The sequence below is a fragment of the Uncinocarpus reesii genome, genomic scaffold (assembly GCF_000003515.1).
Source record: "Uncinocarpus reesii 1704 scaffold_1 genomic scaffold, whole genome shotgun sequence".
Lineage (NCBI taxonomy): Eukaryota > Fungi > Ascomycota > Eurotiomycetes > Onygenales > Onygenaceae > Uncinocarpus > Uncinocarpus reesii.
In genome coordinates this window covers 320,274-338,537 of record NW_003052500.1, presented here as the reverse complement: position 1 = coordinate 338,537, position 18,264 = coordinate 320,274, and the positions used below count along the sequence as shown (strand labels likewise).

The 18,264-nt window shown below is 49.2% G+C and overlaps 8 protein-coding genes across 8 annotated transcripts; 2 read left to right on the top strand and 6 right to left on the bottom strand.

The window, feature by feature from the left end:
• Positions 1-402: 402 nt before the first annotated feature.
• Positions 403-1,809, bottom strand: UREG_00269 (uncharacterized protein; the record flags this gene model as incomplete). Its single annotated transcript, XM_002540710.1, has 3 exons — positions 403-918; positions 997-1,497; positions 1,555-1,809. 3 exons carry the CDS (start codon positions 1,807-1,809, stop codon positions 403-405), a joined length of 1,272 nt encoding a protein of 423 aa, XP_002540756.1.
• Positions 1,810-2,234: 425 nt separating this feature from the next.
• UREG_00268 (uncharacterized protein) lies at positions 2,235-3,823 on the top strand (the record flags this gene model as incomplete). The annotated part of the gene is made up of 3 exons (XM_002540709.1): positions 2,235-2,504; positions 2,567-3,662; positions 3,693-3,823. 3 exons carry the CDS (start codon positions 2,235-2,237, stop codon positions 3,821-3,823), a joined length of 1,497 nt encoding a protein of 498 aa, XP_002540755.1.
• A 1,281-nt stretch (positions 3,824-5,104) lies between these two features.
• UREG_00267 (uncharacterized protein) lies at positions 5,105-6,744 on the bottom strand (the record flags this gene model as incomplete). Its single annotated transcript, XM_002540708.1, has 3 exons — positions 5,105-5,637; positions 5,698-6,670; positions 6,724-6,744. The coding sequence occupies 3 exons, from the start codon at positions 6,742-6,744 to the stop codon at positions 5,105-5,107; spliced, it is 1,527 nt and encodes a 508-aa protein (XP_002540754.1).
• A 601-nt stretch (positions 6,745-7,345) lies between these two features.
• UREG_00266 (uncharacterized protein) lies at positions 7,346-9,682 on the top strand (the record flags this gene model as incomplete). Its single annotated transcript, XM_002540707.1, has 9 exons — positions 7,346-7,442; positions 7,542-8,083; positions 8,142-8,186; positions 8,237-8,306; positions 8,360-8,615; positions 8,675-8,780; positions 8,834-8,940; positions 8,997-9,397; positions 9,465-9,682. The coding sequence occupies 9 exons, from the start codon at positions 7,346-7,348 to the stop codon at positions 9,680-9,682; spliced, it is 1,842 nt and encodes a 613-aa protein (XP_002540753.1).
• Positions 9,683-10,616: 934 nt separating this feature from the next.
• UREG_00265 (uncharacterized protein) lies at positions 10,617-12,768 on the bottom strand (the record flags this gene model as incomplete). Its single annotated transcript, XM_002540706.1, has 2 exons — positions 10,617-10,625; positions 10,699-12,768. 2 exons carry the CDS (start codon positions 12,766-12,768, stop codon positions 10,617-10,619), a joined length of 2,079 nt encoding a protein of 692 aa, XP_002540752.1.
• Positions 12,769-13,340: 572 nt separating this feature from the next.
• On the bottom strand, positions 13,341-13,896 carry UREG_00264 (uncharacterized protein; the record flags this gene model as incomplete). Its single annotated transcript, XM_002540705.1, has 3 exons — positions 13,341-13,443; positions 13,606-13,682; positions 13,813-13,896. The coding sequence occupies 3 exons, from the start codon at positions 13,894-13,896 to the stop codon at positions 13,341-13,343; spliced, it is 264 nt and encodes an 87-aa protein (XP_002540751.1).
• Positions 13,897-14,675: 779 nt separating this feature from the next.
• On the bottom strand, positions 14,676-15,074 carry UREG_00263 (uncharacterized protein; the record flags this gene model as incomplete). The annotated part of the gene is made up of 1 exon (XM_002540704.1): positions 14,676-15,074. One exon carries the CDS (start codon positions 15,072-15,074, stop codon positions 14,676-14,678), a length of 399 nt encoding a protein of 132 aa, XP_002540750.1.
• A 634-nt stretch (positions 15,075-15,708) lies between these two features.
• Positions 15,709-17,795, bottom strand: UREG_00262 (uncharacterized protein; the record flags this gene model as incomplete). The annotated part of the gene is made up of 2 exons (XM_002540703.1): positions 15,709-16,304; positions 16,361-17,795. The coding sequence occupies 2 exons, from the start codon at positions 17,793-17,795 to the stop codon at positions 15,709-15,711; spliced, it is 2,031 nt and encodes a 676-aa protein (XP_002540749.1).
• Positions 17,796-18,264: the final 469 nt, after the last annotated feature.

The window sequence follows — 18,264 nt, the reverse complement described above, 5'->3', positions numbered from 1 at the left end:
GCCTTAAACAAGGTGGTGCAAGGTAAAACTGAGGCCACACTTTCAAGCTGCTACAATCCATAGGGACTTCGCATCTTCATGTATCAAAATAAAGTAATAGGTATCAAATTGATGAGCTGCCGTAGTAGTTCAAGAAGTTGAGCGGCGTCGTTTTGACCAGAGATGGACTAAAATCTTGGCAGATTTGTCAGCATCACTTGGTGAATCGGAGATTTTCTCTAGCTCGTTCAAACAGCTATGCTCTTGATATGAAAACCCGTCTGGTAGCTATGGCCCCGATTGCTTCACTAATGTTTACAGTCTAGTATCATTTTTCGAAAAGCCAGGAATACTGGGTAATTACAAATGCAAGCATGGCGGTCTCGGCCAGAAGTTAGCCAAGTCGTGCCATCAGCCTATCTGTCACTTCTTCCTCAGCTCCATCAGAGTATCAGCACTCCCAGGCGGCTGTATATACCCAACAATCTCAAGCGACGGGTCCGCAAGGCTGAATAGAGACTCCCAATCGCCCAAAGTTCTTTCTTTGCTTCCGAATTGAACCATCATTTGCATGTCCAGAGCCCTCATAGTCCTCTCGGTGTGTTTATCTATCTTGCCCGGGTTGCCAAAAACCTGCTCTGCAACGATTATACGTGCGCTTGGTTTCATACACCGGATCAAATGGCGCAGAATGATCAGACAGTCGTCATCTTCCCAATCGTGCAAGATGTGCCTCAACAAGAAAACGTCTGCGTGAGAGCCCATGGCGGACTGTGGCTCGAAGAACGAATGGGGCGCGAAGAAAACTCGATTTTTTAGTTTAGATGGAATCTTTGCTTCTGCGTTCTCTTTCAGATTTGGGCTGTCTTGGACAATAACTGTCAGATGGGGACATGCCCTGGCGAGGGCCACTCCAACAAATCCGTCTGCACCTCCAACCTGGATTGCGATGTGCAAAGTCAGCAACGAATATGTCCGGAGCTAACAATAGGATTCCTTAAAACGGTTTAAACCCACATCAATGACGATTGCGTTTCCGAGTGTCTCCCATGCAAAACCGCTGACTACGTGGTTCACATCATGCGGGCCGCCGTTTGTGATCAATGCCATATATCTTCCATAGTTTTGGATGAGATCGGGCCGTTTTTCGGCGTATGACCACCAGGTATCCTTAGTAGAATGCGCAATTTGAAATGCGGATTTATGCTCTTTGCTCCTCTCCCCCTCGAGCCAATCGAGTAGGCTCAGTGTCGACGGCAGGCATACGTCTAATTGGTACGAAAGCAGTGGTGAAAGGCGAGGGATCTCTCGAGAAGCGGCAGTGTGGGAGATAAATCCTTCTTTCGGCTCGTGGAATACCTCGTAGGTCATCGCCTGGCGTAAAATGCGTGCAAGCACTTCCTCGGAAATGTTGCATTTTTTGGCTATTTCGGATATAGAGATCTGTCCATCTGGTGGAACCAAAGAGGCAATCTGGAAATGATTGATTACCCGTAGCGATGCGAGATTGTGTTTGTCCTGTTCACTAATTCAGTACTCCGTATCTCCAGCCATATGAATAGAACCGCTACTTACAATCAGGGCCATATTCTTGAGCATCTCTGTCGGCCCTGTAGCGATATTGAGAAGGCTTCGACATGCATCTAGGAGATTGACGCGAACATCATGAATAGCTTCAGCGTCTAGCTTTTCGCCAGCGTCATTGACGATACGCGAGCCATTCATCCGTTTCTCAGAAGCCCGCAATTGCCCAAGCCTGCGAGCACAAGCTTGAATATTATCTGCCAATTGAGTCACTTTGGCCGCTGATGAAACAAGAGTGGCTTCCATTGTGGGCAGATGCTATTCCCTTGAAAGGCTGACTATCGGGGCTTATTTTTGATCAGATTGCTAGAATGGCCAAAATTCAACATATATAATAGAGGACGCGACCTTGCCCGCTACTTAGGATCAATGCGGTGTAATCTCCGCCGCCGCATGCTTCCATCATTTCTTTTTCCTTATTGCAAGGTTGTGGTGTCTCAGCCTTATTACCAAAAGGAGTGCTTTCCGATACTTCCGCTTTGGGACATCTGCCGATCACCCCAGCTCAACCATATTAAGTCGATATGTCTGTTGCTTAATCAAAGTCCTAGTGAAAATGGCCTTCAAGGAGACCAGCCTCTTTTTGATGTTGTCAAAATCAATCGCCCGCTTTTTCTTTCAAATCACTTAAAAGGTTTGGTTTCTGCGTTAGAATCTTTTCAACCATAATCATGATAGGTACTTTGATTGCCCCCATATGCTTCGCAGCATTGGCGATAATTATTTTCAAGCCTGTGGCTTTGTATTTCTTGGACCGTAAAAACCTAAGGAAGTTTCCAACCCTTCACCCTCTGTCCGGTCTTTCAGATATCCCGTTTATGGTGGAATCGATGAAAGGGTTCCGATCCGCAAGGCTGGCTGAATTACACCATGGGAAGGGATGGCCGGTAATTCGAATAGGTCCAAACTCCCTCTCTTTCGGAACTGTTGACTCCATTAAAGTAAGTGGCCTTTCGTCCATTCCCAGCCTCTTGTAGCGCCACTCTTTATAACATAACAATAGGCTATATACGGGCATAATTCCCCCACGACGAAAGACAAGCAATACGTCAACGCTTCGGGGACGCACTTCCATTTGGCAGATGTAGTCGATAAAAAGGAACATGCTAGGAAACGGAAGGTTTTGGCGTCCGCATTCGCGGCGAAAAATCTGGAGGACTGGGAATACAAGGTTGGGGAGAAGGTATCTAGACTGATTGATCAGTTCGACAAGTACGTTGAAGAGAGCGCGGAGGGACCGCTGAATTACCGTTCTTGGACCAACTTATATACGATTGATTGCTTGGTTGACATTTGCTTGAGTACTCAGCTTCATTGCATCGAAAGGGGTGAGGATACAGTAACAGCTGAAGACTTGGCTGGTATCACTGAAGATGTTTCTTTCAGGGATTGTTTATATGCAACTTTCCATTTGGTTGGCGACTTGGTTTGGTCCTATGACTGGTTCTCAACGATCATCACAGTCGCAAACACGATCAGTCCGGTCTATTCGCGTCTTATTAAACTGGGAACTGGGTGGAGGAATCTCGTCCACCACTTGACTAACAAGCGATGGAGCCGTTACGCTGCCGGAGAAAGGATCAATGACATTTTTTCATCCTTGATGGACGATACAGCAGGTAACGCACATAACCTCGAATGGGGAGAGGTGGTTGCAGAAATCTCTCTAGCCGTGAGCGGTTCCTCGTCGACTTCGAACACCATTGCAAGCACCATGCAGCTGCTGATTGAAAATCCACAGAAGCTGGAAAAGCTTCAAGAAGAGCTTGATTCTGTCATGGAGCCCGAAGAAATTATTGCTTCCTATGACAAAGTCAAGTACTTGCCATATCTTCGCGCAGTTATCGACGAGACTCTGCGCTTATACCCCCCCATTTCTCACGGGCTTCCCCGTGAGACACCTAAAAATGGGTTACAAATCCTTGATAACTGGATTGCTGGCAATACGACAGTATCCGTATCAGCTTATGTGGCCCACAGGGATCCTAATGCTTTCCCGGAACCGGAAAAGTTCATGCCAGAACGGTGGCTCGGTGACGAGGGTAAACAGCTTCAACCTAATTTCATTGCATTTTCTGCAGGCGCTCGTGGATGCATTGGTAGGCCAATATCTTATTTACTGGCAACAGTGTTATTGGCCAGTCTGGCGCATCGGTACGACTTCTTCAAGTTCAGTTCAGATTGGAAGCCTCGAAGGCGTGAAACCATGAACCTCATATTGGGGTCACTGCCCATCAGAATTCAGAAGCGAAGTCTTTAATAGATTTGAATATATAGGATAATGAAAGGGCATCGCAAAGTCTCCTCGAGGCGACTTGCACAGAGTCAGCTTCAAGCTGACCCAGGGCTTTGACCTGGGGCTTTATATTAGAGTGGTTGATTGGAGTAGGGGTAAGAAAAATGGTATTCAGGCGAGATGTATCATAGAAAGCCCTTACAGTCATATGACTGCTGTATTCCAGGATCCATTGATCACCGCTGGTGCAATGCTGGAAACTGTCCTCATTAATGCAGCAATCGCAAGAAAGAATGTTTTCTAATGGGCTGAGGCAATTGTGATTATCCTCAGTGCTCTGAATCATCTCAAAAGCAGAACGTGCACCAGTAGAGTGTACGCCGTAAGCTGGATGTTGAATGGTTCTTCACTGTTAGTTTTGGGAGTTTGTTAAATTTTGATAGCTCCTGGAGGCGGTCCGGTGCAGGCATTTGAGAACTTCATCACAGTTCCAGGAGTCCCCAGATGTGGTACACATTTTCTCTCCATCCCGGCAGTATCAAGCATTCTGGTCTTGTTCATCTGATGTTTGGTTAGAAGGAATATTGAATGCAGTCCCACATATGACACTCAGTATTGAGTCCACAATCCACTCAAAAGGCCTATCCTAGTAGGGCAAGTGAGGGGTTCAACTGTTCAAGCAATGATCCTTGGGACATTTGTTCCGAACCTCTGTCGAGTACCAAGCCGGGAGCCGCCCGTTTCAAATCACATCGAAAAAGCCTCCTGCAGCCTGCAGGTAGGCTATGCCAAAAGCCACCACTTTGTTCTCAAATTTGGATTTGCAGACAGGCCCGGTCCTTGCAAGTGCCTCCCACCAATCACAAGACCAAGCAGTGATGTATCCTTGCCCTGCCTGATCGGTGAGAAGCTGCGCGAGGCCGCAGGTACCGTCAACAAGCCGGAACAACATGTCTGCTGAGTGGGAGAATGTCAAAGTGAACTAGTCCAGATGAAAGAGTAATGAAGATACCACATCTGAGGTTGGCTTGACGTTGGAGGAGATGGTCTCAGGTCTGAGTAATAAGCTTCAATTCCCACCGAGTTACACTAGTCTATTCTTGGATTAGCCCCTCTAGTGGCTGGATTTGAAAACATTAGTCAGTGGCTTGCCAAGCTTCCGGCACTAACTGCATTTGGCATGGTTCATCTGCAGACTTTGCCCTCAAGGCTCAAGTCAACATCCATCAATAAGCCAAAGAGTTGATTGAACAGTCAAGAGGATTGGATACAACTATGTTAACAGTGAAACATCCATATGTGCAGTTACATCTGCAATCTTCCTCCTTCTTCATCCACATGGCTGTTTTCATCAATTAAAACCACTGCTTTAGCCCAGATCCTGTGCGAATCATATCCCTCTGCGTCTTCATCCCCAAAGGCCAATATGAGCGGTTGAACTACTGCAATCATCTCTGCACCATTCAGCCTGTCATCCTCATCATCAAGCTTATGGAGCCTGTGGGGAATCACAGCGTCATGACCTGCATGGAAAGGCTGTGATCCTAACATCTTCAAGTCGTAGCACTTGATAAACGTCCTCTGGCACCACAATGAAAGGGATAGCTCTCCAGCTTCGCAAAATAGCGTTTCGAGTTCTTTCTGGCGCTTGGCTTGATTCACCTCGTCCAATTGTTTGAAAAGCAACCGGCTCGGGCCGTTGATGAAATCCAGGCTAAGCTTATTGCTCTCGGCTTGGGACATCGCCGGCGAGTGATATCCAGAGGTGGGATCTGCCAGCGACTGTGCTAGCAATCGGAGCATACTTGATCGCCAAATGTGTGCTTCAGTCTTGTCCACTAGCCAATGGGTTTAGTTTTGCCGCAACAAGTGGAAGCAAAAACGAGAGCTCTTCTTACCTTTGCTCAAACGTTCGTAAAGACGGGACATCTCATCCTCGAAAAACTCGGAATTTTTGCCATGTCCGCGCAAAACAAAAAAAGGGGCACTGAATACCTTCGAATAGATTTCTTTAGCCAATGCACCATGCGTAAAAAGCATGGGAGCTCGTTTTGCCAGTGCTGGCGTTAGTCTGCTGACCACATCCTCCCAGTCCTCTTGTATGCAATACCCTCCCAATTGATCGATAATGGCGTTTTTGTCGGCAGCCGAAGCAGACTCCACGACGTTGATATCAACGAGCGAATAAGTTTTCGCCCAGGCTTTTAATTTGTCTTCTAACTTTGTCAAGTCGCGCCAAATTTGCTGGTCTTCCTTTGGGGCCCAATCTCCCTTTTTCATAGCCTGAAGAGCTCCCTCTTGTGCAATCCGGATCTGTTCTAGCATGGCATCTCGTTCACTGGACAAACGCGCATTTTGATTTTTCAAATCATCGAGTTCTCCTTCACGCTTCTGGATCTCGTGGCGCATTCTATTTTCCCTTTCAGAGGTTTGTTCCGTTAGCAGTCTCTGGAGTCGTTTGGTGTGGTGCTGCAATTCGGTCACCTCCTCAAATAGGCGTGCATTGTTATGCCTCAGAAAGTTCAATTCTTCCTCAGCACGCCAATCTAAGCTTTGAACCCTTGACATCCTTTCTCTTTTCATTTGCTCTTCCTGGACCTCCGATGCCGGTTCCTTCGAGCTAGTCGGATTTTTTCTCGAGCGCAGTTCCCCCTGTTTCGGGGGCTTGATGACCTCTTCGTCCTTGCGGGCCTCATTCAGTCTTCTCCCTTCTCGGCGCCGAATCTCTCCTTTTTCTTGCTGGAGATGCGATTCGGGAACTTGTTGCCTTCTCGATGTCGGCCGCCTTTCGAGATCGGGGCCGCTTCTCTGCGGATCCTCACTGCCCATATCATCCTTCGGTTGAGGTAATTGGCGGGACCCGCCCCGTAACTAAGGAACGCAGTCAGGAGCTTGCCCCCAAGGCAAATGCAATTAGACCGCACCTTGCGAACAAAATTAGGCATGATTGTGTAGAACAGGGAGGATACGTCGCTGCCTTGGCTCCCTGACGACATAGCTAAAACCAATACCTACAACCTCCAGGTACCTTCACCAATCCGTGTCCAACTTCAAACGATGTAGTTGGAAGAGCCTGATTGACAAAGTACGACAACAACAATACAACAGTAATTCAATTTGTTTAAAAAATCGGCCATACTGTTGCCAAAACACTGCTTTTGAGATCCAGAAGGGGAAATCTCGTGTTTTATGCGAGAATACTGAGCTCTCCAGTATTATACTTTCTTTCTCGGTTCACTAATCGCTTGGTTTAAAAAGCAACGGGACTATCAGCCGTCCCGTCCCATGCAGATCATGCAGCCAGATACATGCTGTGAACGACGCCTCTACCAATGACCGGTCGCTTTCGCTTGAGATGTGATTGCTACTAATTTTAACCATAACCACTGGAGCCCCCGTTTTCCTGCAAGAAATACTCCGTATCCGAGCGCAGTCGGCGCGTAAGATCCGGAGACAACTTAAAAACAGCCTTCTTCCCTTGACTCAGGGCTACTATTATCATTGACTTGGAAACACAAACCCTCCAGCACAGTGAATGATCAAAACATGTCATCAGCAGGGATAAACAACCTGTTCGGCTCCCTATCGCTCAATTCAACACACAAAATCATTGTTGGCGTGGACTATGGCACAACCTTCACTGGTGAGCTCCCACGGACCTGAAAGTTCTGGATGGAGAGTCTAATATACTGGGAAGGAGTAAGTTATGTTAGCACAAAAAGCAGTGACTTCAAAGATATAGTCATCATCGACAAATGGCCAGGACCGAACAAAATCAGCGACACCATCGGAAAAACTCCCTCGCGGATTGCCTATCCGTTTGACAACCGGTCAATTGGAAAGGTCAAATGGGGGTTCGAGATCCAGCCAGGACTAACCGCATACTCGTGGACAAAATTGCTACTAGATGAAGATACACCACTCACAAAATACGACGATCACGCCTTGGAGAAGGCCTCCGAACTGGGTCTCTTGAAACTGCCCGGTGACAAATCGGCAGTTGATGTTGCATCGGACTTTTTGTCTGAGGTTTACAGTCATATCCTTAAAATCATCGAAAAGCAAATATCAGCTCAAACCTTGGCCATCACACCGCTTGAATTTTGGTTTACAGTTCCAGCGATTTGGTCAGATAAAGCAAAAGCCGCCACAAGCACAGCAGCGAGACGCGCGGGCTTTGGCACTCGGCTTGGAGATGCAATCTTCATGATTGCTGAGCCCGAAGCTGCGGCCGTTGCAGCTCTGAAGAAGACCACGGTTGATGGGCTTGGAGCTTCCGTAAAGGTATGCGCTGGTTCTATCCGGGACTCACGAGTGTTTGCTGACTTAGATAACCCGTTAGCCTGGGGATGGCGTTCTCGTCTGCGATTGCGGCGGAGGCACGGTGGTAAGTTCACCACCACAGTTGTTAAAATAGTGCTAATAGCATGATCGAAGGATATCACGACTTATTTAATCAACGAAGTGCAGCCCACTTTGGTTTTCGAGGAGCTATGCACTGGAATCGGTAAGTCTCTCCATGTCGTGTATGCCATGGTACCACTTATTCGCTATGTCTAGGTGGAAAATGCGGCTCCACAGCGGTAGACCGTAACTTTTACAACCTCATGTCGAATCGGTTTGGAGAATGCTTCGATAATCTCCCTCCCAAGAAAAAGGGCCCTGGTAGCGAGTTCATGAATAAGTTTGAAATAATCAAGCTAGATTTTGGGAATGATACGGACGGAACGACCCATGAACTTCCTCTTCGGATGGAGGTTATTGAGACTAACCCGGCGCATTATGATGACGAAGAGTGTCTAGTGATGATTAATGAGTGAGTGTATGATTGAGCTGGTGCTTCTGAACAATTTGAAGCTGAGTGTCTCGGAATAGTGGCGATCTCCGCGCCGTCTTCGATCCTGTCGTTGATCAGATATTAGAGCTTGTACGACAGCAAATCAAGGATGCCAATGCAGAGACGGGGAAAAACACAATCAATGTATGAGTGTTGTAAAGGGCGTGTTCCTAAGGTCAAAGCTAACTAGTTCTTAGAAAATTATATTAGTTGGCGGCTTTGGAGACTCAGAATATCTCCGCCGGGCTTTTCAAAAGTCGTTCGGGTCTGATGGCAATATTCTCGTCACGGTGCCCGACAGACCGTAAGTTGAGACCGAATCACGAACTCAATAGTCAAATTATAGTTAATATTGATTAGACAAACCGCTATTGTCCGGGGAGCAGCTCTGCGCGGCCTTGAGGGCCTTCGGTCAATAACTAAAAGATGCCGGCGGCACTACGGATACAGCTGGGCGGTGCCGTTCAGGGCGAATGAACATAAGGAGCCCGAGTCATTCATCGACCCGTGGAGTGGGCTGAAGTTGGCGAGTGGGATGATGAAATGGATGATTGCAAAGGTAGCTACAGTGTCATATGGGCTCAGAACCTCTTTAATGATCTACCCATCTAACGCTGTGTTCAAGGGGGAAAAATACGCTGAGGATTATCACTACGAAGTGAACATCCTCCGAACCCACTACCAGGGAGAAAACTTGCGAACCGAACTTGACCTATACTCATCCGATCTGTCGGTTGCCCCAAAGCGAAGGTTTAATGTAGGTATGTTGCCCATCCACACTACTTCTATACCCCCCCGGGATATCGTTGCATACTCTAACTATTCCAGGTGTTCGGCGGGTTGGCAAAATCGAGGTTGACTTTACGTCTGTCAACCTAGACTCGTTTCCCAAAAAAACGATTGGAGGCGAATTGGCGTATTCTTTGAAATACACGGTCCGAGTTATTTTTGGAGCCAAAGATGGTGTTTTGAAGTTTGAAGCCCGTTCAGATGGTCGATTAATTGGGACAACCAGTATCACTTATGCCACTGCACAGCACTTTTGAAAGTGGACCAAAGTTGAATCGTTCTATAGTATTCAACTATACTCAGACACAATCATTACTCCACTAAACGGAGACCGTTCGCTCCTTAGTGGGAGAATCCAAACAGGACAAGGCTACCCCAGGTGATGTTTCCTGGGCATTGCAGAATGGTTTCTTGTACTGTTCGCATATTTTTCAAGGACGGCAGGGTACACTGGGGACATTGGTTAACAAAGTCTACTGGCAGACATGTTGTTTTCGGACATTAATGATAGTTGATGTATCTTTTGTGTTTATATCATTGATGAAATTCCACGCAACTTGTGTTGTTTGTTTGCCAATGGACTGGTGCAGTGAATCATATTGCATAAATTTATTGCCCGCCTGAGCATCGGCCAGTAGATTCCGACAGGTGTGCCTTGTCCTCAAGCATAGTGGACCGTTATATAAGTATACAGTTCTATAAAACATCTTCAGGTAGGGAACAGATTCGCGCCATCCTGCAACTTAGCATTTAATTGCTCCTATGCGCGCTCTCTTCTTTTAGCAACAACTCCTGGATGGATTAAACGTATCAACCCCAACCACAAGGAATGTGGACTGGTAGAATTGGACTCAGCTCCTCTGGTTGAAGGTCGAAGTGAAAACAACAATTCAGACTCTGGCGACTAGTTATAAGGTCCCTGTGATACCTGGTTATTTATGCCATGTTCTGATAAAGGGAACCGTTTTTGCTAATGATATTGAAATTCTATCCGGCCGCAGTAAGGTCTGCAGAATAATAAGTCTATTGGGCATCCCCGTGTCCCGTAGATAATCCAGTATCAACGCTGCAACCATGCCCTTCCAGCCGCAGGAAGCTGAATTGTAAAGAAAGGGGCAATGGGTAGCGTCCTTGGAATATAAGAATGTAGCTGTTTTACTTAGTCCATTCTCGAGGCAGAGAGAGGGATTTCTACTCAGGCTATTTTTGATTAGTTAGTGCCTTTTTCCAACCCTCATCACCAATTCTAAGTTATGGAGGGCTCACGGCTTACAATATTGCTAGCATCCAAGTTCTCCTTGTCCACTCTTGTCCGTTTCACCGTTAGTTCAGGGCTAGATCCATGTTTACGTGCCCTCTTCCGCCGGGAAGGTGGAGACTGAATGGAAGACTGATCAAAATCAATCACCATTACCCGTTGTCGCTCCTGATTCCAAATCAAATTGGCATCCCGCACATCATAGTGTCTAAGGCCTGCGTCAAACAACTCCTGCATTGATCGCTGCGTCTGAGCTTCAATATTCACATTAGGCCCATAGTCTTTGGCGTGTAGATCATTACCAGCCCATGACATCAGCATCATAGATGTAACAGTTGCACAGCTAACAAGAGGATATGTGTGCACAAGCTTGATATTACCAAGGTGCACAGGTATTGTTATTCCTTGAAACTTGGCCAAATGGGTGTAGACGCAAGCTTCGTTGGAAAGCAATGGTTCATCCACAGCCTGAACCCCTTTGGCAACAAAGGTATAGCCATAGCCAGTCAGAGTGATCTTTAATAGCACACCGACTGCACCAAACAGCCCCTTTTGATCAAGGCATTCACAGTTTTCATCAAGATTGCGCGCAAGCTGGTCTCTGACAAGGGTGCAGAGCTTTTCTTTTGAAATAAGATGATTAAGAGAAGACGCCCCTCGTTGGTGGATAGCAGTATTGGGACAGGACTGATCTAGGGAGTGCCCCTGCGAAAGCCCAAGGAGACAGGCTTGTGTGCAATATGGGAGGGTAGGGCGTTGGGTTCTTTGCTGCGTCCTTGAGGACTGACGCCTCTTCGTTTCGATATTTTCTGTACTTTTGGAAGAAGATTGCTGCTTACGAGGCGGCGGTCGAGGTCGGTAATCACCGTCTGTATCTTTGCGTCCTTCATCACTGCTGCTAGTGTCTAATTTTTCGAAATCAGCATTGCGGCATGGAATCTCCAGGCGCGGTGGACCAGGTAAAAGCGGCCACTGGTAGAGTTTGGACTGAGCCATCTGTATCCATTGGGCAGTTTGCTGTTCTGACTCAAGTGACAACAACACAAAGGTTGACAGCTGCGAGGCTGGGCTATATATTATATCGAAGTCATCGGCCTGATGATCGCAATCAGGCACTGAGTTTAGGTGGTAATATAGTGTTTGCGGGTCGTTTTCATCAAGCATCAGAAACACAAGGCCCTCTCCAGACGTAAGATACCCGTATTTAAGGCCGGTAGTAATCATGTAGTGGAATGTTTGGCATAGCACCTGGGCCACTACAGCCTGCTCCTTGGCTGTATCAACAAATGGAAGGGAGAGTCGCTTTAGCGTGTCCAAGAACAGATCCTCCTTTGCAGAGGAGAACACACGTTTGAAAGTGCCATGGCGCATCTTATGGGCGGCTTTATATTCACCCACAAAGATCGTGACATGATCCCCACTCGGGCGTACACGGATTCCCCAGCGATCCGGGACTCCTTTAACCGTCCGTTCCGGCGATCTCCTCTTGCTAGGAGGAGCCTCGTCTCCGTAGGCATCGGCGGTGTCCGTGATATCCTTGTTGGAAAGGCTGTAAGCGTTATTCTGGAAGAAGAAGTCGGCCGTCCGGGTATCTTTGACCTGTTTGAGATATGCCTGAACTAGACGCTGAGCAGGTTTCTCTATAGCACTTCGAACAAATGGTCGAATATCTTGTTCGTCCTTTCTCGTTGTTGGAGACAGGTCTCGCTCAACCCCCTGTACATCTGTTTTGGAGGGGAAAAGATGAGCGTCGGAAAACGCCAGAGTCAACTGGTTGAAAGTGCGATCGTGGATTTGGTTAAAATCCGCCCATGGACGGAGTCGTAGTGGATAGTATTTCGCTCGAACATCTGTAACCGATCCCGAGGCCGTTTTAGTAGGGTCAGGTTCGATTGAGAAGGTAGACAAGAGCTTTTCCTTGACATATTGAAGGTAAACCAACAGCGTCGTTGGCGACTGATCCGCCGCGAGCTGCTCGGCTCGCTGTGTCGCTTCATCAGCTCGTCGTTTCTCTTGCTCCTGGCCTCGCGTCGCCTCTTCGAGCTGGCGCCGCAGGTCTTCAATTTCGGCGGCAAGAGACGCCATACTAGTGCTGTGGTTGATAACTCATGAGAGTGAATAGTCGCCGTCAGATATAGTCTCCGATGGCTGGTAGTTATAGAAACGCCAAACTATATAGCAATTTATTAACACCGACTGAGATTCAGATAGTGACTAAAATATCCTAATCTGAATCGAGTGAATTGTAATTGACTGTAGGTTTGATAGATAGATGATAAAATAATAGAGATTGATTATAGATTGTTTTATGATGGGATTGAGATGGTTGTCTTTCAATAGGAGGCCTGTGCAGTCACTCTAGGCAGCAACAGCAACAGCACTGGATACGAGAGATCGGGGTGGGAGCCTGGAAGAAGAAAAGACAAGGGAGAGATTGTGTCACGACAGATAGTTGTTAACAAGTTCATCGTCGCTGGATGAGTTGTGCTCACTTTGTCTATCAACAGGCAACTTGATACCATGATATAGTTATATAACTATACGAGAGGGAATCCCATCGGGAACAAGACCCAATATCTCCCCAAGGAACTTCGCATTACATAGTCGAGCTACTCAAGTTCAACCGTCATTTCACCGCCCAAATATTCATTTTCCATTCACTGTTGCCGCTCGCAATTCACACTCTCCACGATGAATTCCCGTTGAAATTCATGGAACCCAGCGCCAAACTTCATCTTATCGCCAGTACACTCCGGTTCACTAGTTCGACTGGTAAGCAAGTAGCTCAAACGGGTGAAGAAATCGACTCGTCCAAGGTGGCCTACCTGTATAGAGTACACGGGTCGCTGAGTGTAACTGTCTGGGCATCGCTGGTGCATCATTAGCTTTGGTTATCGAGCGATTCGCAAACTAGGCACTTACGTCCTAATCACAGGAGTGCAGGAGTTGAAATCCACCGGGTACTGGAAATTTTCACCGTCTTTCGAGTAGATTTCAACCTTCATCGTATATGCTTGAATTAGAAGGGTGTCAAAGGTAGTGGTCTCGCGGCAGGTCAAGGCAAGTAGCACGCGTACATGGCGAGCATATATAATTCCGTTGGGGTCATGCATAGGAAGGAGGACATACCATTGCCTGGTTATCTTCCTGCGCAGCCGTCAGGGATGGCAAGAGTGCCAGTGCTGCAGTCGCTAAGATGCTAAAGAATTGCATTATGCTTGATTTCGATGGCAACCCGTAAATCTGCTTCGGCTTGGAGAGATGATTTGGATCTTTTGAGGGAGAGAATGCAAGGGGGAAGAGCTGCCCATTATATAGATATCAAAATCTGACCAGAGCTCTTCTAGAAACTCAATGCATTCCACGGAGCGGACAGCTGAAGCCACTCCCTTCCTCCATCACCACGTAAGCTCTCTCCAGAAGCAGGGCAATTGTGAACGCACACATCACGGGTTATGGCTGCGTGGAAGAGAGACAGAGAGCCGGCCTTCTCGTCGATCTGCAAAATCAAACTGAAGCTCAACAAATCGAACAACGAGGAGCTCAGCCTGCGGGATATCCATTCCAAGATGAACCAATATAGGTGCGAAGGGGACCCCGTCCATCACCCAGGTGGCGGCCTGAAGAGAGAGGAAGTACCCAAAGCCTTCGCTTAACAAGTTAACGATAATCAAGCCATCCTTCTGAAAACGGTCTGGTGAAGGGATCTCCAGGCAAACGACTGGCACGTTGTCTTGACAGCACAGATCCCAGGGCCGCCACGCATATGCATCCGGCGGATGATCTGATATCCATTGGACGGGCCGAGTGTAGCTGGATGGAAAGGATCGTCAGGTCTTGTTGAAGATCAACATGAATCAACCCGTAACTTGAAGATCAGATATCAATGACGGTCAGACAGGCCGCAGGCCGTTGATTAACCTGCTTACAAAAAGGTAGGCTGGCAGCATAGCACATCAGCCAGCCATTATTCCCAACATCATGGCACGCCCTCAGTCCAAAACACCCAGCAACACGCTCCCAATCGCCATCACAAGCGGCGTGTACCCCCAATGATTCCACTGCCCGCCCCCCTGGCTCCAACACACCGCACCGTCCGCAAACGCGACCGCACCCGCACCAAGCACCGTCCAGCCAAGCGACTTGGTGGTGCCAAACCACAGCGCGGAATACATCGCCAGGCCCATGAAGATATCCCGCGCGCCGTAGACGGCCATGAGCCCATCGACCACTTTTCTGTCGGCGGGGGCGGCGGGCGGTGCGAACTCGAAGAATGTCAGGGCGTGGTCGGGGCGGAGGATGGCGTTGACGCCGAAGCCGACGAAGATGGCGGCGGTGATGCTGGCGGCGATGCGGAGGGAGGGGGATTGGGATAGTCTAGAGGTTGCCATGCTTGCCGTGGTGTCTTGTCAGCTTCGATTAACCAGCGCCAGATCACGGTCCTTACATTATGTTTCTTGGTAGATTATGATAGAAGCCCTCAAGCGGAATTTCGGTCAAAGTCCAGTATGAGGCAATGGGGTTTGAACAATCCGTCGAGTTCCTGCAGCTGTCTCACGCGTTCCTTTATATCCCTTTGCTTCATCGCGTCAAGCTAATTTTCTACGCGTGTTCATGCGACGTTGCTCAGTCAACATCCGCCATCATCAATCTCCTTGGCTCCAGTTCTTCCCTGAGATTGGATGAATTGATTTTCATCCTTTTCAGCCGCTCAGGCAGCAACCCATCCCTGTTGTGCTGCGAGGGCCTGGAACATTGTCATGACCGGAATGTCGGGGAGACCATGGCCGATGCCCGATGGCAAGATCCATCAAGAAGATTCGTTTGAAGTGTCCTGTTGAGAAGAAAAAGAACAAATGACAGCAACAAAATGCATTTCTATCATGCCCTTGTAAGAATATGTACCTGGGGGCTGGTGTATGTACGAAGCGTAACAGCAACTCTCTAAAAAACCGAAAAGCAGAGCAAACCACACAGGATGAATAGTTAACGCTAGAAAGAATACAAAGATGAATGCAGGCCGTATCACATATTCAACAGGCTCATTACCCTCTTCAGAGGGCTCGTCGTTCCCGTGCCAGGGCTATCCCCACACTCGCTAGGTCCCATTCCGCTATCAGTCCCTTGCCCAAAGTCCGTGTAGCTATCGGTATCGATATCCCATTGTTCCTCCTCTTCGTCAGCGTCTCCTTCGTCGCCTTCTGGCTCTGGAACACCATCTCGCGGCGCATCAACGGGTTCAAGACCCACCTGTCCACCCTTGGGCCGGTGGGATTTGCCATTCCATCCCTTTTGCACGGCGCCTCTGACATTCCAGCAGAGTGTGCGCCGGACGCTTTCAAACCACTCGCCTCCTCCGGAGACAACAGTGGGGAAGGGGTATTGACTCGCTTCGACGGTGACATAGTCACCAGGGCAGAGTTCAATGCGCCCTTTGCCGTCAAAGGAGCAGTATGCACTGGAGCGGGAGCTTGAGGGAATGGCAACCCGGAGGAGGAGGGCGTCGGAGAGGACCATGGGGCGGAAGGAAAGCGTGTGCGGGCAGATGGGTGTGAGGAGGATGGCAGGGATGGAAGGGTGGATGAGGGATCCGCCGGCAGAGAGCGAGTAAGCGGTTGACCCTACAATCAACTGTTAGCAGACGTTCGGTAAGCGGCTAGAAGCTGCGAATCCATACCTGTCGGCGTCGATAGAATACATCCATCAGCCTGGACAACGGTCAAGAGCTCGTCATCCCCGTATACTTCCAGATTGGAGACATAAGGGGACGGTCCACGGTCAATCACAAGCTCATTCACGACTTCGAACTGTTCTCCCTCCTCGACATGGCCAGGTCTATGTTTGTTGCTCCTATCCGCGCGATAAACAGTGCAGGTGAATCTCATGCGAAGGTTTACCCGCATGCCCACATCGCCCATGATATGGTTGAGGTGTTCCTTGTACTTGGAGAACTCGAAATTGGTCAAGAAACCGAGGCTGCCGAGGGAGAATGCCAGGATGGGGGGCACAATGCGCTGGAAGAGCCATGAGGTAAACAGAACGGTCCCATCCCCGCCCAAAGTGATCACCAAGTCAAAGGTTTCTGGCGACGTCCAGCAGAGGTCCGGCGTCCAATACTTCAACATCGACTCGTATCGAGGCTCTTGTGCAAGAATGCCTGCGGCGTCAAACCGCTTGGATCTGCGCAGCTTCGAGTCGACATAGACATTGACGCCCAGGTCGCTGCCGTACCTTGGGGTACTCAACAGCCATTCCGTGAGCTCTCGTGTCAAGTAGACCAATCCGTTATCCCGAGCCTTTGTTACAATCATCACATTCTTCACGGCAACCTTGATGGGTCGGCGTTGCAGCTGTTTCGACACTTCGCGCACGCCGGTTGCCGTTTGCATCAGCCTCGAGTGCGACATCCATTCATCCTCGGCAATCTCTTCCAGCACTCGCTGTATATTAACCGCGCCGTCGAACCGCTGGTGGTAGTAGCAGGGGGACTTCAACGGGAACCGGGCGGTTGACGGGGTTCCTCCATCAGAGAGCACGGGCGGCCGTGTCGTCAGGGCGGCCGACAGCTTCCGGTGTAACCTTGTGTCACCGGCCTGCTGGTCGGAGCCGCAGTTGCTCGTCGGGCTGAGCATCCCGGCTAATGAAGTCGCAAGAGGCAGAGCCGGTTGGTCGATGGAATAGGAAGCTTGTGACGCGAGGGCTTTCATGAGGGTCTGCCGAGGAACGCCATCGATGGATTTGGCGCTCTGGCGGTGACGGGAGGGCGCGGAGGGCGGGCGCGGAGTAATGTGCTGGAAGGGCGAGGACGGGAGAGACGCGATGGTGCGAGATGCCGGTGAGTCGGCGGGTTTTAGAGGAGCGACGGTGTCTGCGGACTGCTCATCGACAGACGGGCTCGGGGGTTTGGACATGGAGAGAATGGGGGCGAGGTGCAGCGCTGAGTCTCGGCGGATCACCCGGCTGCCAACGTCCAGCGGCGGTGGCACAGCGCGAGAGGGATTCCCGCAACCAGAATCGTCGGAGGACGTGAGAGCGGCGGATGCTGGCGATCGCGAGGGAGGATGGGCGTGGGCGTGCGAGATCGCCAGCGGAGAAGGGAGAAAAGGCGTCATTTATTATGCATGCGAGTTCGGCGTCCCCCAGACGAGGTTCCACGGATAGAATCCACGAGCTGTCGGTTAGCGAGAACTCAATCGACTTGTATATATCACTAGTTGAACGGGTTGCCGTGACTCTTGAGCTCTTGGAGATACAGACACTCTTTATCAGATGACAGACCGCATCCAAACCGCCGAGCTCGTCCGGGCAGCAGCCACAGATACGAACTGAATGGAACGGCCGAAGTTTGGGATACTTGCAGTAGCAGCTCGAGACAGCGCCCGACAAGAGGTACTCTCCCGCTTAGCCACCGGTTACCCAACGGGAATCCCCTTGATTGCGCTCGAATTCTACTTGGTTTTGTTTGACGGACCGCGATCGCTGGCGGTGGTTGGCTGGTAAACAGCCGTGGAACGCGATGTGCTTCAGCGATGCGATATAACTACCATCTATTCTATAACTATCCCAGCGAAATAGTTTGCT